The sequence below is a fragment of the Pseudochaenichthys georgianus genome, chromosome 16 (assembly GCF_902827115.2).
Source record: "Pseudochaenichthys georgianus chromosome 16, fPseGeo1.2, whole genome shotgun sequence".
Classification (NCBI taxonomy): domain Eukaryota; kingdom Metazoa; phylum Chordata; class Actinopteri; order Perciformes; family Channichthyidae; genus Pseudochaenichthys; species Pseudochaenichthys georgianus.
The window spans coordinates 47,399,974-47,425,390 of NC_047518.2; the positions used below are offsets into that span (position 1 = coordinate 47,399,974).

Consider the following 25,417-nt stretch of genomic DNA (forward strand, 5'->3'; position numbering starts at 1 on the left):
AGCACAAGGAAAGCATGGCGAATCAATGCCTACTGCTGTTGATTCCCCTGAAGAGTCGAGAGTAGATGGAGGTTGATACATATTCAACCATCCTGTAATATCAATGCCAGCCATAGCGCCTGTAATATCAATGCCAGCCATAGCGCTGTCCAGATCTGGTGTCCAAATTGTAGGAGAGGATGGAGGTCCTCCAGGCGTTTGCTCCATGCTGCAGCTCGCGGGGAGAGACTTGGTTTTTCTCAGATCCATGATTGCTGCTCACAAAATGTCCTTGAGGGGTTCTCATTTTTAAATGATCTGGTGAGGAAAAGCGGGGCTTGTTATGTTGAGTGGTAGGCGGAGCCCCTTGGAGAAAAGTCAGAGTCTTTTGCATTCAAACCGGGGGGGAAATATGCCCCTTCCTTCAGACTTCCTTACAGAGCCCCTCCTCCAACACACATGAACGCTCACATGACCAAAAAAGAGGGCGCGAGATAAGTTTGCGCACAGATCTTTCGGCTGTACTCTGAACCCGGCCCAAATGCTGCATTCGTTTCTTGACTGGCGCTTCAGACGGTTGACTTGGTAAGCTGAATTGTCTGTCTTTTTTTAATTTAGTTTTGAGCATATCTCTATACGCTGGCCATAGCCTCAGGAGGCTCATTTATACAGAGATTAACATCAAAGGCTTTCACCAATGTGAAATTACACATCACATCAAAGGGCAAACATCAAAGGCTAATTAGATTAGACAACAAAGGGTCAAAGAGACTATCTTAATCAATACATCAAAGAACTATACAACAAAGGGACTGCCTGGGGCATTTCATTCATATCTGATTGCAGTCTAATTACTCCACTCTCAGGGCAAGGGTCAAATACCTTAACTATCTTAATCAATACATCAAAGAACTACGCCGGGGGCATTTCACACCAATCTGATAACACACACATCTAAGAATGGGAGGCGGGACATGGGAGGCGGGACTTAGCTCATTGGCCAATGGGAGACGGACGTAGCTCATTTACATAATTGGGGGCGTGTCCACCTGTCACTTTTTCATGCATACTAATTTGATTGAAACAGTATGGTTACTACTACTAATATGTGTCTTGGCCGTTTTCGTTGTGATCGCTAAATTCACCTTGTTTATAATATTATCACGTTCCAAGCAAACGAGGGCTTTTGTTTTGAAATCACTTCCGAGAGTTTCGCCCAATTCTGCTCCAATGACTCATCATTTAGTAAGGTAAACCTACAAAAACAAAAAGGCCTCTCAGACGCTCTTCCGCTAACTTGTGTAATAAAGAAAAACAAATGGACCGTAGATACAAGGATTAGGGCGACACCATCTGGTCACAACTTTAAATATTTGACCATGTTTATGTGCAAATGAAGAACTCTCACTGGTTCAGAACCTTTTTCCTTAAGTGAGACTCTTTTCTTTTCTGACTTTATGGGTATTTCACTTTATATTAAATACATAACAATAAGAGTGCAGAACATCTAATACACTTCACTATGAATCCAGAACAATACAACTGCAGGAGTTTGGATACAGCGAGATGTGTGCATGCATTTGGAGCCGATTTAGGCAGAATCCAGCAGAGTGGATCATGCTGTTCATCCTATGTAATCTATATGTAAAGAGAACAGTCTAAATATTTAAGATAAAGCTGTGGAACAATCTCAATAATTAGCAGCAAAAATGTAAGGTTTTTTTAATGCATAAAAGGATACATACCATCCTCCCCGGACCCTCAGATCCACCTCGGCCGGCCTGCTTTCCACCCCCACTGCCAATCTCCGGAGCTTTGGAGACAGAGCCTTCTCTGTGGCCGCCCCAAAACTCTGGAACTCCCTCCCCCAAGACCTCCGTGAGTCCGAGTCCCTCACTCTGTTCCAGTCCCGCCTCAAAACCCATCTTTTCACCTCTCTCTATCCGTAAAACACCCCCCCCCACTCATTTTCGACCTCCTCCTGACTGCCACTGTGTTTTGTTTTGTCGTTTTTGTTGTTTTTTCTTAGTCTGTTGTCTACCTGCCCAGTCTATCTACCACCCCCCCCTCATATTGTAAAGCGTCTTTGGGTATTATAAAAGCTCTATATAAATCCAATTTATTATTATTATTATGTTGAGATAGGAAGTTCTAATATCTTAAGAGAAGAGCTTGAATATTAAAAAATAAAAAATACAAACTCTTTTGGCTCCTTCTTGGCTTTGCTATCTTCTAGCTCTATTCAGGTTTTTGGAGTTTTTTTCTAGCTCTATCCCTGATCATTTTCAGAGCCTGAAGGCTCTATGCGGACTATCTTCTGGTTCTCCTCTGGATCCATCCACTATCTCTTGTCTCTGTCCAGTGAATTACACTTGTGTTACTGGAGCAGGTAAAGCATACAACAGATACTTTCAGCATTATCGGAGCACGCAGTGGAAGCTTGGATGAAACACAACAGACTTCTAAACAACGAACACCCGCTTCAGTTTTTTTAACTTGGAAGAAATAAAGTTGGGTTTTATGCGTTCAAACCCACAATGTAATGACAGTAATTCAGAATAATTGAGTCATTGATTGCTCATTTCAGTCGATTTAATCAAACAAAAACACAAACATATTGGACATGGCCTCAAGACTGTAACCTCTTCACATTCTGTTGAAATAGTCAATTACTAGCCTTATCTCACACATTGCTGTTTTGAATCTCTAATATGTCGATGACAGTTGAACTGTATGATGTAACATTTATGTCAGCTGCTGGAAAGAAGACGTATCGCTCTGTTGGCGTTGTTTAGACAACAAAAACAGAATGAAGCTCTCATTTCATCAACAATATTTGAGTATAGACACCGTCCTGCAGAGAGCACACAGCCCAACAGCACGTTGTTGGTCTAGCATCACTTTACAAAACGTTTGCATTAAGACACTAAGACTAGCTGGTCCCTTGTAAAGTTCAGTCCACCTTAAATGAGCAGTGGGTGATCAGCAGGTGAAAGGCAGGACACGGGAACTTGGTCTTGAGGAGATGTAACGATTATTAAACTAGAAATAGTCCAGTCAAGGGGTCGAAGAAATAAACATTTGTGATTATTAGCGAATCGATTTCAGGTGGGTAAAAACAGGCTTAGGGAGTAACGTATTACATGTAACGGCATTAGGATACAAAATAGACAAATGTATTCCCTTACCAACACACTTGGTATTTGTAAATGATTACGCCATTTAAATCTTTTGTCACAAACTTTGCAGATCTATTGTTCCTCTCCTGTGTGGATTCTCATGTGTGACTTTAAACTTACACTATGTGAAAAAGCTTTCTTACAGACTGAGCAGGTGAATGGTTTCTCTCCTGTGTGGACTCTCATGTGTGACTTTAAATGTCCACTCCGTGAAAAAGCTTTCTTACAGACTGAGCAGGTGAATAGTTTCTCTCCTGTGTGGATTCTCATGTGGTCCTTTAAATGTCCACTCCGTGAAAAAGCTTTCTTACAGACTGAGCAGGTGAATAGTTTCTCTCCCGTGTGGATTCTCATGTGGTCCTTTAAATGTCCACTCCGTGAAAAAGCTTTCTTACAGACTGAGCAGGTGAATGGTTTCTCTCCTGTGTGGACTCTCATGTGTCTCTTTAAACTTACCCTCTGTGAAAAAGCTTTGTGACAGACTGTACAGGTGAATGGTTTCTCTCCTGTGTGGATTGTCATGTGCTCATTTAAAGTTACCCTCTGTGAAAAAGCTTTCTTACAGACTGAGCAGGTGAATGGTTTCTCTCCTGTGTGGACTCTCATGTGTCTCTTTAAACTTACCCTCTGTGAAAAAGCTTTGTGACAGACTGTACAGGTGAATGGTTTCACTCCTGTGTGGATTGTCATGTGCTCATTTAAAGTTAACCTCTGTGAAAAAGCTTTCTTACAGACTGAGCAGGTGAATGGTTTCTCTCCTGTGTGGACTCTCATTTCTGTCTTTAAATGTCCACTCCACAAAAAAGCTTTCTCACAGACTGAGCAGCTGAATGGTTTCTTTTCAGCACTACGTTGTGGATCAATGACAGATTCATGTCTATTTTTCAGTGAGTTTGAGCCTGAGGCAGGTTCTCTGGTCTCCTTCCAATCAGCACTGTCTTCAGTGTCAGGTTCAGAAGAGTCTCCAGCGTCAGGTTCAGAAGAGTCTTCAGCGTCAGGTTCAGAAGAGTCTTCAGCGTCAGGTTCAGAAGAGTCTTCAGTGTGGTCCTCAGTCTTTGGTTGTAAACTGCTCTCTGGATCTGAGTTCCTGGCTGGTTCTGGTCCTCGACAGTCATCTCCATCAGCTTCTGTTTCCATGTGTTCAGTTTGTCTTTGATGAGGCTGAGAGGACTGAGGTTTCTCTTCATCATCTTCACTCTTCACAGGGTCCGGAGTGAAAGTGGACTTGGTGATATCAGCCTCCTCCAGCTCCTGAAGCTGCTCTCCCTCCTGTTCCTGCTTAATGTGTGGGGGGGGCTCTGGGTCCTCCTGGTCCAGACTGGTGCTCCACTCCTGTTGGTCAGGGAGAGGCTCTTCTTTAACCACCACCAGCTGCAGGACGTCTGCAGGAAACAGGAAACACAGTCAGAACAAACTGTTAAGTGTTAGCATTTAAAAATCTCATCACCATTACAATGGGGGACATTTTGCAGCCCTAATTAATGCCTTTGTTTTTATATTTTCACATTATCTTTCTTAGTCCCACCTATTGTGTATTTCTGTTGGCTCAAGTCACCTCATGTAGCCCAGCCCCTTTCCACTTCCAGTTAAAAATTGTATTTGGGATCATTCACAGATACACTACGCCTACAGTATAGAATGAAAATACTCTGTTACAAATTAAAATCCTGCATTCAAACCTTATTTAGGTAAAGGTATGCAAGTATTAACAGAACATTTGACGGCACCTTCCTATGTAACAGTAATGATGATGCAGTAAAACGTTCCTCTTAGTGTTTAATTTATGTTGTTTCTTGATTATTTTGTATGTTGCATTTTACTGGTATACATGTTCAAAGTTGCGCTTGTATAAATGATTATAGATGAGGGAACCTGCTAAATGTTCAAATATGTGTGTTTTTTATATACAGTACCTGTCAAAAGTTTGGACGCCTTCTCATTCAATGTTTTTTGTTTATTTTAATTTGTTTCTACTTTGTAGATTAACACTGAAGACATCAAAACTATGAAAGAACACATATGGAATTATCTAGTTAACAAAAAAGTGTTAAAAAAAAAATCAAGAATATGATTTTTATTTTAGATTCTTCAAAGTAGCCCCTTTTGCCTTGATGACAGCTTTGCACACTCTTGGCTTCTCTCAGTCAGCTTCATGAGGTTGTCACCTGGAATGGTTTTCAATTAACACATGTGCCTTGTCAAGAGTCAATGCGTGGAATGACTTGCCTTATGAATGTGTTTGAGACCATCAGTTGTGTTGTGCAAAGGTAGAGTTAGTGCACAGTGGAAAGCCCTATTTGACTGCTTTTGTAATCCATATTATACAAGAACCACTCAACTCAGTAAAGAGAAGCGACCGTCCATCATCACTTTAAGAAATGAAGGCCAGTCGATCCGGAAAATGTCAAGAACTTTGAAAGTATCCTCAAGTGCAGTCGCAAAAACCATGGAACGCTATGATGAGACTGGCTCTCATGAGGACCCCCCCCGGGAAAGGAAGAGTAAGAGTTACCTCTGCTCAGAGGATAAACACATCAGAGTTACCAGCCTCAGAAACCACAAATTAAAGCACGTCAGATTAGAGCCCTCATAAATGATCACAGAGCTCAAGTAGCAGACAATCTCAACATCCACTGTTCAGAGGAGACTGCGTGAATCAGGCCTTTAACGTCAAATTGCTGCAAAGATCCACTACTGAGGATGAACAACAAGAAGAAGAGAATTGTTTGGGCCAAGAAACACAATGATTGGACATTAGACAGTGGAAATATATATATATATATATTAGTGCTGTCAAAATTATCGCGTTAACGGCAGTAATTAATTTTTTGAATTAATTGCGTTAAAATATTTAACGCATTTAACGCATGTGCAGAATGGCCCGCCCCATACGTGCCACCAGTGGCAGCGCCAGGGTATGGCTGGGGTAGGCTACACCCATACCAAGAAATGGCTTAGACCCACCATGAAAATGATGTTAAAGTAAGCAAAATAAAGTCTGCCAACTCGCGGAGTAAATTGCACAGACAGCAGTTAGTAAGATTGATTTCAGTAGCCACGGTTTTGAAAACTTTTGTCACGGAGTGATCGTCTTCTCAATAGAACATCTTTGATAACGGCGTGGTGTTGTTGCAGGAAGTCCCGACGCAGAATACTCTTGCTGTAGTACAGGGCAGAGCCATATAATAGTAATAATATGGCTCTGGTACAGGGGTGCACAAACTGGTACGCAGGTTATGTGCGTAATCTGAAATGCGTACCGTCACTTGTGTCACAAAGCGCATTTGCGTACCGACGTACTTGTGAAGCTTTTCCAGAAGGCTGTTGGATCACCGGACGACAGAGTCGGTCTCCGTGTGCACAGACAGGGCTGCTGTTAACGTCAGTCTGTATAACGGACTTGTGCCAAAACTACGCCAGCTGCGGAAGGAGACTCCCCCCCTTCACTGGAGAACTGCGCTAAAACAGCTGATCACAACGTTCACACTCTGTGGTCACGAAGTACTCCACTAGCCGCCGCCCCCCCCCCCCCCCTGTCGACTTTCCTGAAGTACTGCCCCGTTGATATAAATCAGGGGTGGGGAACCTCCGGCCCCCGGGCCGTATACGGCCTGCGAGACAATTTGGTACGGCCCTCGAGGTAATTTATAAACACGCAAAAAAGAAAAAAATTAGAGAAATCTAGAACGCAACTAAATTAAACAAGCGAGTGCCTGTTTTTCCTGGCCAAGGTCAGAGTCCTTGAACACAACACGAGCCTAACGTGTCATCACGTGGTATATGTTTCGTCTGACAGGGGTGCAGTTCTGACGGAGAGCACCAGAACGCCGCTCCGGCACTTCCAGAAATTGCAGTACTGATAAGGAGCCGTACACATGCCGCAGTTTCTGCGTGTCTGTGTCTTTAGTTGAAAGCCCAGTGGGGATCTGTTCATCTGTCATACCGATCATACAGTCAATAACTTTGTTGTTATTAGCATCTGGTTAGCTAGCAATGCTAACGAATATAAGAAGCTTTTTCTACAACCAGTGAGGTAAAGGCACATCTTTATATGATCATTATAGTTCTAAAAAAATAAGAGAATAAAGTAAACAGTAAAATAGTATATGACGGTAAAAAAAAGAACACAGTTTGAAAGGGGAGTGATTTGTAAAATATCCATAAAGAAAAATAAATCTGCTTACAGTTCTGTTTCATATGGGTGTTGAGAGATGTATCCATTGATCTCTTAATGTTGCTCTCAAAGTGCACCAGATTGATGCTTTTAACTTCAACATTTAAAAAAAAAATCTTCCCGGCGGAGCATGCCCCCCCCCTAGAGGAGGTTAGCTCCCCCCCACTTAAATCATTTCCACATGGATAGGAAACTAAATACTTTTGCACACATCTTGTGTCCATATATTTCTGTTTTGGTAGTCATGCCACAACCGTGCACGTGCGTGCATGCAGGCATGCGCGAGTCATGGTAAAATATCTGGATTAAGAGGTTGTTTTTTCTTTGCACAGCATGAAAGAAAGGCGAAATGAAATGAATCTGTGATTTTAGTATTTTTAAGCAAGGTCAAAAACTTGTATACGGCCGTCGGATGATATTGTAAAAATTTAAATGGCCCTTGAGAGGAAAAAGGTTCCCCACCCCTGATATAAATCAACACGTAATGAATTAAGACCCCACGGTTTGATGATTGATAGGTGTGTGGGTTGTCTTTCATTTTGACACGCAGAAAAATGTTATAATAAACCTACTGTATGTTAAATGGATATATCCGCCTTCTTTCATTTATCTTTCCATTCCCACAACAATATACATAAATAAATGGCATATTTTGGACATAGTTCGAATGGTGATTAATCATGATTAATTAATTTTTAAACTGTGATTAAAAATTGTAATCGTTTGACAAGTTAACGCAAAAAAGAATTAACGCCACTAAATATTTTAACACGATTAACGCATGTGTATTTTTTTTCCTCGGCCGCCCCGTAGTTTCAGAGCGCATCAAGTTTAAAATACCGTCTACAAGCTGATGCTGACAGCCCCGGTCCTGCCGCCCGCTTGTCTCACACACACACACACACACACACACACACACACACACACACACACACACACACACACACATGCACACACACGCACACACACGCACACACACACAAACACACACAGACACACACACACACACACACACACACACACACACACACACACACACACACACACACACACACACACACACACACACACACACACACACACACACACACACACACACACGGCTCTCTCGGTCCAGCGGGCTATAAGTGCATAAGTACCCACCGCTACGCTTCATGAAGACTAGGGGAGAGTAATGTAGTAAGTTTGTAGTTAGGAAGTCAGCTAGCGGGGCTGCTCATTCCTACTGTGTGCACAGGTGGGCTAAAAAATTGCATTTCCTCTGTGTGAATAGCTATTATTGGGTAAATATGGAGGATGTTGTGGGGGCGTTTGTGGCTGCACCTTCTGAAGGTTTCTTGGATCAGTGCACCAAGGATCAATTGGTGAACATAGCTCAGTATTATGGGTTTGAAGTTGGCGATAGAAGAGTGAAAGAGTCGGTGAAAGCGAAATTGAGGGCGTGTTTGTTGAAAAGTAAAGTGTCTGATACTCCTGTCCCCGGGCGCACAAAATAAATGGCGGGTCAAAGTGCGGTTTTGAGTTTCGAGCAACAGAAGGAGTTACTCAGATTGCGCTTAGAGTTGGAGATGGAAAAGGAGTTGGCGGTGGAGAAGATGTGACGGGGCATCGAGCTGGAAAGAGCGGTGTCCTTGGAGAAATTGAGGCAGGAAACTGAGCAGGCTAAGTTGGAGTTTCAGAGAGAGAAACTGGAATTAATTAGAGAGGGCAAAGTAGCGGCTGATGTCCTGTTTCCTGATTATTCAGCTAGTCAAAGCGGGGCCCCAGGGAGGTCAGTGGATGACTTAAATGATTTGAGACTGGTGCCCAGGTTTAATGAGAAGGATCCGGAAATTTATTTTTCAATGTTTGAATGTCTCGCAGGTGTAAGGGGTGGTCTGAGGCCACTCGCGTGATATGGTTACAGTGTGTTAACCGGGAGGGTTCAGGAGGCTTATTCATCTTTAAGTGGCAGTGACTATTTGCGCTATGATTTAGTTAAATCTGCCGTTCTCAGGGCTTACGAGCTGGTGCCTGAAGCTTATCGTCAGCGGTTTAGGAATTGGAAGAGAGGTGATAAATCTCAGTCATTACTGTCATGAGCAAGGGCACTGGAGAAAAGACTGCAATGCATTTAAGGCTAAAGCTGAGCAGGAAGGGACTAGTGGTAGTCCCAGGCCAGCAATGTTCGTGGCACCTGTCGCTGAGCAGGTGACTGGGTGTTTAGACGGCGAGTTGAAACCACAGGGGTCTAGCCCAGAACTACAGTCTTATTTGCCTTTCATGACTGAAGATTTTGTTTCTCTGGTGGGGACCGATGATGGTGCGGGTACAAGGGTTAGGGTTAGGGTTAGGAGAGTTATTCGCTTCAGGAGAGTGTCGCATATTTTGCTGGCGAACCGGATTACCAGGTCGGGGTGTCTTCCAGGTTCCGGAGCATGGCAGGAAAGAAAAAAAAAAAAAGGGAAGAAAAATGTAACGCGTTATAGTTAGCTGAACTAGTCAGTGACTTGTTTATTTTTGTCTTCGTTGTTGTGGGCGCCATGTTCTTTGTAGGGTGTTTTCGTTTGTGTGTAGGTACCAGGGTTCCGATGGGGACCATGATTTTATGGGGGGGGCTGTGACGGCCCCCGAGCCTGTGTGCAAGGTGTGTTACAGGTCTCACGGCCCGTCTACACTACAGGCATCAAAAAATCTTGAAGCTGGGCGTGTCTGAGGCTTGGCGATTTCTCGCGCCCAAGGCGACCAACAACCACTCAGGAATCTCCCACCCGCCCCTGGCATACAAAGCAATAGCAATGTTAAAACGAAGTAAACTGGATATAAAATCCCCAAACAGGCGAAAACCTACCAGTTTCATCCACTGTTTCTGCCACCTCCCTCCATGCCTGGCTCCTCCGGTTTGTATCCCGGTAGATGAACACAACAGAGACTGATCATACATCACCGGGTGATTCACTACCGCTCCATTTTTTTGAATATGAGGAAATTACCTGCGTAGTCTCTCCCAGCATACATGCGGTTTGATTGGATAGCGCTTGTACTGTCAGATTTGCATACGCGGGATTTGATTGGCTGATGCCAAGCATCGAGCCTCAAAAGTTGAACATTGTTCAACTTTTGATGCCGATAGATGCTCATGATGCTTGCAAAGCCATGCTCCCCACAATGCAGTTCGGCGAAATTTAAAAAACTTCTACGTCACCCCATTCAAATGAATGGGCGAAGCGTTGAAAGCATTTTTCGATGGCTGTAGTGTTGACGGGGCGTTACGGTGGGGTGGAGCTGAAGAGGCCAATCAGCGCGATCGCGGACACCTGGCCGGCGCCGAGGTGCCATTATGCCCAGCTGCCCGGAGTCACAGGGCAGCCCTGACTCTCTCCAAGCCCACCGCAGGAGGAGTAACACGGCAATCCTCTCCCCTCGTCCATCCATGTTGTACATTATATTGAACAATCGCAATACATGTGCCGTGGCTTTTGGAAACTCGTGTACGTCTCGTCATCTTTCCGTTGTGGCCTACAAGCCGGTCATAACATATACCCTTTGTTGGCAATGACAGAGGTCAAACATTTTCTGTAAGTCTTCACAAGGTTTTCACACATTGCTGGTATTTTGGCCCATTCCTCCATGCAGATCTCCTCTAGAGCAGTGATGTTTTGGGGCTGTCGCTGGGCAACACGGACTTTCAACTGCCTCCAAAGATTTTCTATGGGGTTGAGATCTGGAGACTGGCTAGGCCACTCGAGGACCTTGAAATGCTTCTTACGAAGCCACTCCTTTGTTGCCCAGGCGGTGTGTTTGGGATCATTGTCATGCTGAAAGACCCAGCCACGTTTCATCTTCAATGCCCTTGCTGATGGAAGGAGGTTGTACCTCAAAATCTCACGATACATGGCCCCATTCATTCTTTCCTTTGCACGGATCAGTCGTCCTGGTCCCTTTGCAGAAAAACAGCCCCAAAGCATGATGTTTCCACCCCCATGTTTCACAGTAGGTCCCCCCGTGTGGTTCTGGGATTTTTGCTCACCGTTCTTGTGATCATTTTGACCCCACGGGGTGAGATCTTGCGTTTAGCCCCAGATCGAGGGAGATTATCAGTGGTCTTGTATGTCTTCCATTTTCTAATAATTGCTCCCACAGTTGATTTCTTCACACCAAGCTGCTTACCTATTGCAGATTCAGTCTTCCCAGCCTGGTGCAGGTCTACAATTTAGTTTCTGGTGTCCTTTGACAGCTCTTTTGTCTTGGCCATAGTGGAGTTTGGAGTGTGACTGTTTGAGGTTGTGGACAGGTGTCTTTTATACTGATAACGAGTTCAAACAAGTGCCATTAATACAGTTAACGAGTCGAGGACAGAGGAGGCTCTTAAAGAAGAAGTTAGAGGTCTGTGAGAGCCAGAAATCTTGTTTGTTTGTAGGTGACCAAATACTTATTTTACCAAGGAATTTACCAATTAATTCATTAAAAATCCTACAATGTGATTTCCTGGATTCTTTCCCCCCATTCTGTCTCTCATAGTTGAAGTGTACCTAGGATGAAAATTACAGGCCTCTCATCTTTTTAAGTGGGAGAACTTACACAATTGGTGGCTGACTAAATACTTTTTTGCCCCACTGTAAATACATGTTGGCAATAATTGATTGATGAGATTTTACATTAATTTATATTAATGTTTTAATTACTTAATGACCTTTGTACTTATTGTGGTGTCTTGGGAATGGCTCCGAACTCAGCAAAGGAAATTGGAGACGGCTCTGCATCCATTGACATATGTGTTTTTAATCTGTAGTCCTTTAAATAGTCATTCATGCCATCATATTTGCCTTGTGTTGGATTTTGTGAACCAGTCTCGAAGTGCTCCAGGACTTTCATTTTTGCATCAGATTCAGCTAGGCTGGCTTCCATTTCTATCCGTTCGGATCTAGCTTGCAGTTGAGCCTTTTCCATTTCAAATGCATGCTTTTCTTTTAATCCTGCTGCCCGGGGAAGGAGGGCAGCTCTTTTTGTGGCCATTTTGAGGTGGATTGAGGAAGCAGAAGAAGTTGCTGATCCTGCTTTTGAGCTCCTCCTGGTTGATGCATTGGAAACACTGTCATGGGGTTCAATCAGTATCTGAGGATCCATTTAAGAGCTTTTCCATATTTCCACATCCTTAAGGAAATTCGTGATTGCAGACATTTTTGGTTCATCCCAATCTATTCTCTCAGTTTCCCTTATTTCCTCAGATAAAAGCATTTGGACAATTCCATGACATTCCATAAATTCATTGAGTAACATCTTGAACGTTGCAACAGCTTCATCCACCTTTTCCATATTTCCACCTCGCACCAGTAATGGATTAATTTCATTCATTCTGCGGGTGCATGCTCCAAGTCTTCCTCTTAGCGATTGGCTGAGAGTTTTAAATCTCTCCAGTCTCCTCTGCCGCGGCAACATCAGCTGGAGGTATATCAGGATCCATTGTTTATTTAATTTTTTCTTCACTTAATCCACATGATATAAAGTTATTAATATTTCCAAGAACAGCTCTTCGCGAATCCTGTTTTTGTGCCAAATAGTCCTTTAACGTCCGCTTCCTTAACCGCGTGATAGTTCGTTAATGCATTTAATTGTTTAAGCCTTCCAACAGCAATTGCGGATTATCTTCAGTAAGCATCAGGATATCACTGGATGGATTTCCCGTTTAGTTTGGCAAACATCCGTAACTATGCACGCATCAGTACTTGCATTGTTTGACGAAGCGATCCCGCTGTAAACAGCGTTTCATTCATAAGTTCCGGGCCGGCATGGTTTACTCACGGCCTCCTCCTCGGCACTTTAGAACGTCCATTCGCCGTTTCCAAAGCAGAGCTGAAATCCACACGAATCCTGTGCTTGTCCTTCGAAGTCTTTATCCACAGCTTACGGAGTTTTTTGACTAATGTCGTCTTGATCCTTGTCTACAATCGAATAGCCACCTCTATCGGGGTTGTGGGTTTTGACGCGCCTCTCTTTGTTTCCAAACAATTCAGCAGAGATCGTAGTTGAAACAGATGAGCTTTATTCATTGATCCACACGGTACATACAGGAGGACACATTTCTTCGCTTCATAGTAACTAAAAAGTGTATCATTTTCCAAAGTAACAAAAAGAACGGTCAAAAGACTTTTCCGTTTCCCCGTCTACCACCCCCAGCTGTGTCCTATCAATCTACCATATATAGGCATAGCCATGCACGTGATACTGATACACATATAACAAATAATAAGTGAGCCATAAATTAATGCATTTTAAACCATAATGTGACTCACAACAATAGCCGATAATTTACAGTACAATCCAATTTATATTATTATTAAGCCTAACAATCAGACAATAATAACAAAAGGAAAAATGGCTCTAACAGTACTAGTTCCCCTATTCTTTATCAAGTAACATTTTAGATTAGATTTAGATTTTATTTATTATTGAACATATTTATTAGGGATGCTCCGATCGCCAATTTTGTGGCCAGAATCAGTATCGGCCGATACCGATCCGATCGAATGGGCGGGGCATATGGGGATCTTCCATTTAAAGTGATGTTTAAAACTCTGTTAACCTGTTAAACCCAGAGACTGTTTTTCAGGTTTCAGGCTCGAAAATGACATTCCCAGAACAAATGACTATAACATCACTTCTAAAAGGTTTATATGAATAATTGTTGTTATCAAATCAAGGTTACACCTGTGAATTGGATGTAGAAGTGTCAGAATCAATATAGATTGTTCTGTGTCATAGTAAATTCAGATGAAACATAGCAAAAAAATGTAAATTCCTGTCTCCGCCTAAAGAAAACCCATTACTTATAGTGAAGACCAACCTTGAATGATGGGTTAGTAGCCTAAAAGCTTTAGGAATCCAAAGTATAACATATAATAAGTACCATGTATCAAGATTGAGGCAAAACAAGTGACATTTGACCTTTTTAGAGAGGTTTATGAAAATAAAGTCCAGGCGGTATAAGCTTTGGGCACATTTGGTTCCATCAGTGCCATTTGACCTTTTTCAGGTACCAGACTATAAAAATCATTGTATTACATTGAATCATCACTATAGGTATTCATTCCACCCAAAACAAAACAAAAAAATATTTTTAAAAAATATATATTTTTGTGTGATTGTGTGTAGGTGTGTAAGTGTAGCTGTGTGGGTATGTGTAGGTGTGTAAGTGTAGCTGTGTGGGTATGTGTAGGTGTAGCCGTGTGTATGTAACTGTACCAACGCACAATACAATAAAACTACACTGTAAGTCAGTGTGTGTAGGTGTACTTGCACAATAAAAAAAAACGGAAACATAGGTAACATTTGACTCCAACTGGGGCAGATTTATTTCAAACATTTTACCAACACACTATAGGCATGTAAAAACAAACATTTTACCAACGTACTATACAATAAAACCACACTGTAGGTTTGTAAAAACAACAAATATTTTACCAACACACTATACAATAAAATCACACTAGGTATATAAAAACAAGTTTTTTTTTTAAATAAACACTCGCAAAACGGTATACATACCTGAACTTTATACCTACCTGAATCTTCCAGTATTTAGGTCGTGCCACTCCGTGAAACAGTTCTTTTTTGACAGTGAAGCACAGAGGGACCTGGCACTTCCTGCAGTACACAGGTGTCTTCACCCTTTTGAGTCCAGCATCTAGGCACCTCCTGCAGTTCTTCCTGACCTTGGTGGCATCTTCCCCATAATACTCGGGCATGCATGTGAGTGGTGGAGGAGGGGGTGGTGGAGGTGCAGGGCCTTCAGCAGGGCCTTCAGCAAACTCCAACAATTCTGCAGCAAGCTGCTCCCTGAAAGTCTTCTGGGTGTGTGGCTTTGTCCTGCTGGGGTCACTCCTCATCTAACAAATGTGGAAAAACAAAGAGATTAGATTAATTCACTGGCTTATACTTATAGGATAATATTGGACTATAAATGAATAATATTACACCAAATAAATAAGTAAACACATGTATATTCATTCACTGGCCATTCATTTAGAAAATGTAACTCCAAAAAGACAAGTAACACTATTTAGCATTTTGCCTAATCATTCCTGTAGCTTCTTGGCTAAGCTAGCACTGTGACGCAGTTCCACCAAACACATAGTACAAGCACAAGTAATATAAAAAAAACAGAGAGATTACATACCTTTCCCGTGGTGGAAGTTCAACATCCGAGTCACTACTGTCCGGATCCAGGTCTGGCTGGAGGAGATCTTCATCATCTGACGAAGAGTCATCTGGTATGATCATAGCTATCGTCAGCTAGCATCTCTAGCACCTGCTCAGTGGTGAAGCTCTCCCTTCTGGCTGCATAATGCGTAATGGAGCCGGAGCGGGCGTAGTTTATACTACGCAGGATCATATATTTGGAACCCATTGGTCGATTTGGGTGATTGACACCTTTTCTGAACCGTTAGAGCCAATAGAATCGAGTGACAGTTAGTGAGTCCTGCTAAACACTTATGTCAAGTAGAGAGGTTTGCGTAAACAGCATGTGAGACAGCATTAGCTCGGGACTGCGAAACTTTATACCTACTCTGCTGCCATGAATATAATGATAGATTATCAGGAACAATTCTAAAGTGACTAAGAGACATTGGATTAACCTTAAACAGCGTTTTTATTCCCTTGAACAAGAGCTTTGATTACAAAACAGCAACGGTAAGACATAATTATTGTTATGGTTTTGAAAACTGTTTTTTTTTTTCTTCTCTGTTCTGGCTGCTAGCTCAGTGAGTTTGTGTCCTATCAATCAATCAATGTTTATTTATATAGCCCAATATCACAAATGTTACATTTGTCTCAGTGGTCTTCACAGTGTGTACAGAATATCAGTATGACAATACGACACCCTCTGTCCTTAGACCCTCACATCGTACAAGGAAAAACTTCCAAAGAAAACCCAGTTTAAAGGGAAAAATGGGAAAAACCTCAGGGAGAGCAACAGAGGAGGGATCCCTCTCCCAGGACGGACAGACGTGCAATAGATGCCGTGTGTAAATTGAAAAGATAATACATTTGCAACATAGGTCCTACAGTGATGATACTTATAACATAATCTGTGGAGTATCAGCTTTCAGATGATATGTAGTTTGTGCAGAAATATTAAGTTTTAAAGATAGTTTTTGCTAGTTAGCACCGGAAGTAGCATCTGCCCGTTTTAGCTAAGGGCTAATGCTAACGCTTCTTGTGTGACTTGTGTTTTGTTTCGGTAAAAATGGTTCGTATTTTCAGTTAGCTGAGATTCTTCTCGTTAATCTGGTATAACACATTAATAGTTTTTAAATATTAAGATACCCTGAGACACAGTGTCGTGAAAAAAAAAACAGGGTCCCCGACGGCGGGGACCTTCGGGCTTAACAGGTTAATGGGGCTCATTCACTGGAGCTTCCACAAACAACAACCAACATAATTATTACATTCATATAAAGTACATTATTCAAGTTTACATTAACTGTGGATAATAACACGAGAGAAATGAGCGGAAGCGCTCTCTCTTCCCCCCCCCCCCCCCCCCTCTCTCTCTCTCTCTCTCTCTCTCCTGACAACCTGTCAGTATCTCATGCAGCTCACTGATCCAGTAATGAGTGACCCGACAGTGAAGAATAAACATATTTATAATAACTAGTTTAGCTTGTTCCAGGGGTAGATAAAATAGCTAAGTGTGTTAGGTCTAACTCTTAGTGTGTGTTTCGCTCCGCTCTCCGGTCCGTCACAGCGGGTGGAGCTGCAGGATTTCTGCTTCACACACGTTGCACACCGCTATTTTATTGTCCTTTTCGGACACCTTCAAATGCTGCCAGACTGGTGAAGCCATTTTGGCGAGCTGGTTTTGCCGCGCACAGAGAAAAGTGTCATGTATTTTACTTCATCATTTTACGTCATGTGATCTGCTCTCGTGATCGGCATTTTTAGAGAGCCCGATCGATCGGTAGAGAGTGAGTATCGATCGATTGGAGCATTCCTAATATTTATTCATTGATTTCTTTATGAATTATTCTCCCGCAAATTTGAATTAATCAAAAGTATTTGTTTTTATTTGCTTTTACGCATTTAAAAAGAAAAGGTGAATAAAGAAGCACATTAAAACTAAAGTATCAATGTATGCCACATTGAACCAACTAGGGCCCACATGCATGGGTCATATTTAAATCAGTACATTAAATGGCATATTATTCAATGTTGTAGTGCCGGGAGATAGGAGTCGGAGGTGGTGCATTGAAGGTATGTAGCTGGCTTTAATGAGCAGCAGAAACGGACATCTCGATGACAAGAGAAAGAAACCAGGGCCCTTTCTCATTTCATCAAATCCCCCTCCTCCACTCCTCGGTCCTCCGATAGTGACCCGGAAATGAATTTTAGCGCGCCATGTTAAAGGACATCTCATTTCTCTAAATGCACTTCGAGGACCGAGCGTCGAGGAGGCTCTCTGGAGGAGCTATAACCGAGGATACACTGATGGGTCCTCTACGGTCCTCCACGGCTCCTTCGTGGAGGCATTTCCGGCAACAGAGATGTTTCAAAGAGTTGTGACGCACGGCCGGATTTATCTCAGCCAATGACAGCTCTGCATGCATCCCCTGGATATTATTATATTAACTGCTTTCATCACGACGCGATGTTTACAGTGAGAACAGCTGTGAGGTCCGTGGAGAAAGCAGAGCAGTGTGTATAATATATCACTCAGTATAACAGGCCTACTCTCTTTATTTGCTTTAGTTTAGTAGATATCTACAAACAGTCGATATTTTTCTAAAACCATTTAGTGCTTCACAATAAAATACACAACGGATGTTGCCTTTTTTAGGAGCTGTGTGTGTGTGTGTGTGTGTGTGTGTGTGTGTGTGTGTGTGTGTGTGTGTGTGTGTGTGTGTGTGTGTGTGTGTGTGTGTGTGTGTGTGTGTGTGTGTGTGTAGGTGTAGGTGTAGGTGTGTGTGGTACAGTGTGTGCGTAGATGCAGCGGACAGACGGGTCTCTGTTGGTTTGGTGTCCTCTGCTTACTTTTAATACAACTTTTGGCCCGTAATTTATTTTCCTCATTGTAGCGACCAGATGGAAGAGAGAAGGGGGGGGGGGGGGTATATCCAGTCTCTGATAGTGTTACGTTATTATGAGAGTGCTCGGTTTGATTCTGAAATTGTATATATATAAATATATACATGTGTGTGTGCGTGTCCGCATCTGTAGCCTGTTATTGTCTCATTATACCGCACTGTGAATGAATCAAAGTAAATATATAAGTCATCATGAACACATCTGAAGAGTGTAAAGTGTTAATTAAACGTAAAGGGGACAGACCTGCTCTCTGTATCCGAAGCTGAGCGTCCAGAAGTGTCTGGAGTCTCTTGTTCTCCTCTTTGGAAAGAAACAGCTCCTCCTCGAGCTCTGCTATTGTTTGTTCAAACAGAGCAAATATCTCTTCAGCAGTGAGTCGCTGCTTCTTCAACGACAGCAGCATCTGGACTTTACTCATGTTTCCTATATCACCTTTTCCTGCAGACTCCGTTAAACACACCGTTTCTCTCTGCATCAAACTCTCAATCTGACTAGTGTTGCTAACGTGTGTCCAGCTAGCATGCTAAGCTAGCTCCTATAGTCCGAGGTAAACGCTCCAGAAAAAAGAGCACACAGTCCATTCGGAGGTTTATCCACACACACGGATGATGGATCAGTAGAGCTGGAGCTCACACACACTTTCTCAGGAACACACAGAGAGAACCGTAGCGACGAGACGCCACGTGGATCCAGGTTCTTCTTCTTCTTCTTCTTCTTCTTCTTCTCTCGGCTTTTGGCGGATTGCAAACAGCTTTAAGGTGCATACCGCCACCTACTGTACAAGATAGTGTATCACCATATCATCCTATCACCACTTGTGGAATTATACCATTGTGTTGTTTACGTTGTTTTAAATTATTCCAATCAATCCTGTTTCACTCAAATAGTTAAGAATGGCCTTCCTGCCTCTCTTACCCCCTCACCTTCTGTTCCCAGTGTCCCCATCAGGCTCCACTCCCTTCCTGGTAGCTCTTACCCACTCACCTTCTGTTCCCAGTGTCTCCATCAGGCTCCACTCCCTTCCTGCCTCTCTGACCCTGTCTCTTAGTTGTTCCCAGGGCCGTATTCATGGAGTCAACATTGGGGGGGGACCAAAAATTCAATACAAATTTGAATACTAATTTCCTGCCATTCTAAAGGAAAATACATAAAAAATCGCTAACACATTGGATACTTTAAAACCTGTTAAACCCCATGCCCCTGCCCGTGGGGGCAAAACACAACAATAGTCACGAAACTGTGTCTCAGGCATGGGTGTAGGAAGCATCCTCAATGTGGGTGGGACAATTTGACGGGGGGTGTGGGCGGGCGGGGGACCTAACCTCCTCTATTGTGGATGTCATGCGAGCAAAATATGGTGAAGAAAGTCTGTCTAAATTAAATCATATTTTAGACTGCACTGTAACTTTTATCCATGTATTTTTCCTTAATGTTTATTTTATTAGCTTTTCTTTTTTAATGCTTAATGTCTTTCATTTCTTTTTTGTAAAGCACTTTGAATTACCCTGCGTCGAAAAGTGCTATATAAATAAACTTGCCTTGCCTTGCCTCTAGGGGGGTCCGGGGCATGCTCCCCCGGGAAGATTTGTTTTTAAATGTTAAAAGCATCAATCTGGTGCACTTTGAGAGCAACATTAGGGACTAAATGATTGTTTGTTTGTAGCCTTTATTTAACCAGGTGAAAGCCCCTTGAGATCAAAAGATCTCTTTTTCAAGGGTGACCTGCAAAAATCTATGGATACATCTCAACAACACCCATGTGAAACAGAACTGAACATTACATTACATTACATTACATTGCATTTAGCTGACGCTTTTATCCAAAGCGACTTACAAGTAGTGCATTCGACCAGGAAGACACAACCTTGAAGAACACAGAATCATAAAGTACATCAGGTTTCATAGAGCCAAGTATTTCAAGTGCTACTCAACTGGCTATAGATAATCCAGTCCTTTATTAGTATATAAGTGCTCTGTTAGCTGTTCTTTGTTAGTAATTCTATTGCTCGAAGTGGAGTCGAAAGAGATGAGTTTTCAGTCTGCGCCGGAAGGTGTGTAAGCTTTCTGCCGTCCTGATGTCAATGGGGAGCTCATTCCACCATTTAGGAGCCAGGATAGCAAACCCACGTGTTTCTGCTGATGGGAACTTGGGTCCCCCTCGCAGCGAGGCTGCAGCGAGCCGTTTGGCTGATGCAGAGCGAAGTGCACGCGCTGGGGTGTACGGTTTAACCATGTCCTGGATGTAGGACGGGCCAGATCCATTCTCAGCATGGTACGCAAGCACCAGGGTCTTGAAGTGGATTCTAGCAGTTACCGGAAGCCAGTGGAGGGAGCGGAGGAGCGGAGTGGTGTGGGAACATTCAGGAAGGTTGAAGACCAGGCGAGCCGCTGCATTCTAGATGAGCTGCAGAGGTCGGATGGCACATGCAGGTAGACCAGCCAGGAGGGAGTTGCAGTAGTCTAGGCGTGAGATGACGAGAGCCTGGACCAGAACCTGCGTGGCTTTCTGGGTCAGCTGGGGACGTATCCTCCTGATGTTGTAAAGCGTGTATCTGCAGCAGCGGGTTGTAGCAGCGATGTTTGCAGTGAAGGACAGATTGTTATCCAGGATCACACCCAGATTCCTTGCAGTCTGAGTCGGGGAAACAACAGAGGTGCCGATGGTGATAGTCAGAACAGATTTACTTTTTCTTTATGCATATTTTACAAATCACTCACTTTTTAAACTGTAGTAAGAGTTGGAATGATTTAATACCTGTTATTCTGTTATTCTCTTATTTTGTATTACTATAATGATCATATAAAGGTGTGCCTTGGAAATACTTGTTTTGCATCAATCTTGATACAAGGTACTTATTATATGTTACCGTTTGGATTCCTAAGGCTTTTAGTCTACTATCCCATCATTCAAAGGTGGTTTTCACTATAATAAATGGTTTATTTTTTGCACGGACACTATCATTTACATTTTTTTACTATGTTCAATCTGAATTTACTTTAAAAACATCTATATTGATATCTATATTATATACTGACACTAGCCCGCCAAACCCTGGCTAACAACTGAAAGCAGCTAGCCCACAGCTAGTTAGCTACTATTCCTGAAAAGTTCGATTTTAACATCAGAACTACAAGTTACTTACACAAAGAAGCTAAACCGGAGGGTTCATTAACATTACCATTACGAAATAAAATAATATAGATTACTTTAGGGCTAACTAGAAAATATACCAGAACTGATGGAGGGCAAATTAAAACATGACTGACCTGCTTGGAGCATCAAGCTAACTGAAGGTGGACTCAGACGTGCAACAGCCAAATACACCCGCGGGTACAAAATAAGGAACCAATTTACATATGAAAAGAAATATCATTTTGGTGAAGCTCACAATAACAGAAAATATAGATTTTCAAGTATACAAATAACCAAAATAAATAAGTCATAGAATAGCAATTTGATTTAAATTAAAAAATCAAAAAATCAAAACTTTTTTTTTTTTTACTATTTATTGGGGGGGGACATTTTGAGTGTATCTGAATATTGGGGGGGATGTCCCCCCCCCAATGTATATGGTGAATACGGCCCTGGTTGTTCCCTCTATGTTGTGTACATGCAGTGTAATATGATGCGTTCCACATTTTCTTTCACTCCACACCCCCTGCATTCTTCAACTTTGCTTTTTCCCTTTATAAACATTGTTCCATTTAATCCTGTATGATCCAATCTGAGTCTAGTGATGATCTCCTCCCGTCTGTTACTTTCTGTATAGATCTTTGTTATGACTGATTTCTGATCTTCCTCCCACCTTTTCTGCCATATTTTTGTTGAACAGCATTCCAACAAAAAGTTTATTATTATTCCGCCGGGAATTTGGCCCTCTTCTCCTCCCTCATTGAACATTGCAGAAACTCCGTTCAAACATCAAAACGTTCAGCTCGGTCGGGAATCGATGGCTATTACTTTTCTCATTCATAACTTTCATAATTACAGAGATACATCCCATAATTCATCACATTTTTAACATTGAGGTCAATGGAGGAAATCTTCAGACTTCAACAAATCTTCATGCGACTTCAACTGCTAACTGTTCATTCATACTTTCACTCAGAAACCTCATTCCAACTTTACAATGTTACACATCGTTCTGACATTATTCGTGTAGAACAACTTTTAAATCTTATTCTTATTTTTATAGATATTAAACATTGTTCAGACCTTGGTACAGAGGTTTTCTTCAGATTTTAACATTAACTAGAGTGCGTGATGTCACAGAGGATAGGAAATCTTGAAATTTGCCATCATATTTTTTTTTTTAAACTGCCATATTTCCCAATGCAGTAGTTTATCTGATATTTAACAACAAATACACAGCCAGGGAGTTGCTTGATTTGAGCTTCCAATGCTCATACTGCAGCCCCTCCCTCTCCCTCTGCTACCATGGTAACACTGATACTCGGCCCACCACTCTGATACTCGCGCACCACTCTGAGATTCGCACAGACAGCAGCAGGTTGCAGCAAAACGTTTCTTTCTACTGACTGGACTGGAGTTGACAAAAATCCACCAGACTTCTAAAAGGTAAGTCATATTCGTTTGTTGCCTGTTAAGCCTAGGGTTGCCAACTTCCAGAAATGGAGAAATGGGAAACATGCATGTGTCCCCCACGAGCGCGAAGATTTTCGGGATTCTGGTGGATTTAGTTTTTTTGTTACTTTATTTCGGTTTTAGGGTTATGTTATTTAATTCTTTTGGGGGAGCCAGCCCCCTAGGGTTCGAGGGGTCAAACCCCCCAAAACCCTCAAAATGCATAGAAAACTATGCATACCTATAACACAATACAAACACAATGATCTTACACTTGCATTAGGCTACTACATCACATTGTACATCAGCATGTTCAAATCGGATAGGTGGGCACTAGGAACATCTGGGCACCTCGATGTACAATTGGCTATTTTGTCCAAAATGTTAAAAAATAAATATTTGAAAAGTGGTATTAAGTAATGCCAAGTATACATGATGTGAACATGCACGGTACATCATTATTAGACTTAATGTTATCCTTCAACCAACCATTTCCCCAGCATTTTCCCATCAATCAGCTGACTGACTCTCTCTCACACACACACACACACACACACACACACACACACACACACACACACACTGATTTTCAATACCCGCTCCTGCCCCGCGACGTGCAATACAGAACCCGCCCCGCTACCTGCAGATATTGCCAATTAGTTCCGCAACCCGACCCGACCCGTCGGCACAAGATCCCACACACCCTATAAAAGAACCTCCCCATATTTTCTCCATCATTTTAAATCTCACTGTTATTTAGAACATCAGTAACTTTTGTGACTGGACATATCTGTGCAATGTTGCCACAATCTGCGGGGGAATTTTGTTCATAGAGTTTGTATGTACAAAGCTGTGCTTGTGGGTTAGTAGCCTGTTTCTACTGTAATAATTAATAATAACAGGGGTGTTTCTGGTACAGACTAAAACATGGATGCAGTGTATTTGGAGATTCCCCTAATCTGTAAATCCCCATCACTTACATATCCCGATCACTTAAACCCATCTCATCATTTGATACAAGAACTGCATATAGGGGGGTGAATCATCTTGATTGTAACCGCCTCACCTTTGGGACCAAGTATTTCTAACTCCTCCTCTTGTTCCTCAGCTGATCTTTTGGCTCTGGGGATAAGTGAAAGTCTCTGAAACACAGCTGGAGTTCTGTTAGTGATGTGGGCATTCTCTATGAGTGAACTAATGGATCCATGTCTTACATGATATTGTACTCCCCTTCCAACCAGACAGGTGCCAAGTGTAATGAGCACAATCAACAATGCTATTCTGACTCTTATCCCTAGGGGACCCCACAATTGGTTTGGCCTTGTTCTTGACATAATCTCTATTTTCTCCATGGTTGTGTCAGTTACAGAAGCCAAATGATGAGTACAAAAATGACGTATACAAAAACAAAACGTTGGTTTTCACTTTAGTGTACAATCTATAAAAATCTAAAGACAATTCGTCTTTTGAGCTGTTTCTATCTTAATCTTATTTCTATTTATTGTTTTGTTCCAGCTCTGCCAAATCAGTCCTAACTTCCAATCATTTTCTGGAAGTTGCCAGTGAAGGGTGACAATGTGTGGGGTGGTGTCAATTTGCTCCTTTTTCTTTACCTTTAAACCGGAGCGCGTGTGAAGTTCGTTACAACTTCTCACGGTTCCGACCACCGGGGGTCAGCTCACTCTCTTTTGTGAACTTTCACCCTCACCGAATCACCTGGCCGAACAGGAGACTCTTCTGGTGTCTCGTCTGGTATCTCTGTAGCTTTCCTAGCCTGTGTAGACAAAACGTGGATAACATTACTCAGAGTTCTGACATGTTCATCACTTCTATTCGTCTAATATCTAAAACTGGACCACTCCCTCCTTAGAAAAGGCCCAAGCTTTGGCATACCTTTTGTTGTTATGAGACCTATTGTTAACTACATGTTATTATTTATTAACTACAGCATCAACAAAATCAATATATCTGTAACATGTTATTATTTATTAATAACATGTTACATGTGGGGCGGTGGTGGCGAAGTCGATAGGGACTTGGTTTGGCAACTGGAAGGTCACCAGTTCAAGTCACGGCAAGACCAAGTGCTACCGAGGTGTCCCTGAGCAAGGCACCGTTCCCCACACTGCTCCCCGGGCGCCGTTGAAAATGGCAGCACACTGCTCCTAACACTAGCATGGGTCAAATGCAGAGAAAACATTTCCCCACGAGGGATTAATAAAAGTCCATCTTAAGTCCCTGCATCTTATCTTATCTTATTAGCTACAACGTCCCTGAAATCAACATATCTGTATAATCATGACACTCCCTCCTTTGAGCATAAATTGCTCAATTAATATTGCAATGATTACCCTATTATGAACAGGATGGAAGACCCATAACTTTGTATGAAATAAATACAAATCCTCCATGTACCCATAAGGCGAACAAAAATAT

The 25,417-nt window shown here is 42.3% G+C and overlaps 1 protein-coding gene across 1 annotated transcript; it reads right to left on the minus strand.

Annotated features, from left to right (window-relative positions):
- Positions 1-2,601: 2,601 nt before the first annotated feature.
- On the minus strand, positions 2,602-19,152 carry LOC117461022 (zinc finger protein 501-like). The gene is made up of 2 exons (XM_071206017.1): positions 18,640-19,152; positions 2,602-4,540 (listed from the first exon to the last, which is right to left on the minus strand). Exons 1-2 carry the CDS (start codon positions 18,869-18,871, stop codon positions 3,231-3,233), a joined length of 1,542 nt encoding a protein of 513 aa, XP_071062118.1. The 5' UTR covers positions 18,872-19,152; the 3' UTR covers positions 2,602-3,230.
- Between the last annotated feature and the right edge of the window lie 6,265 nt (positions 19,153-25,417).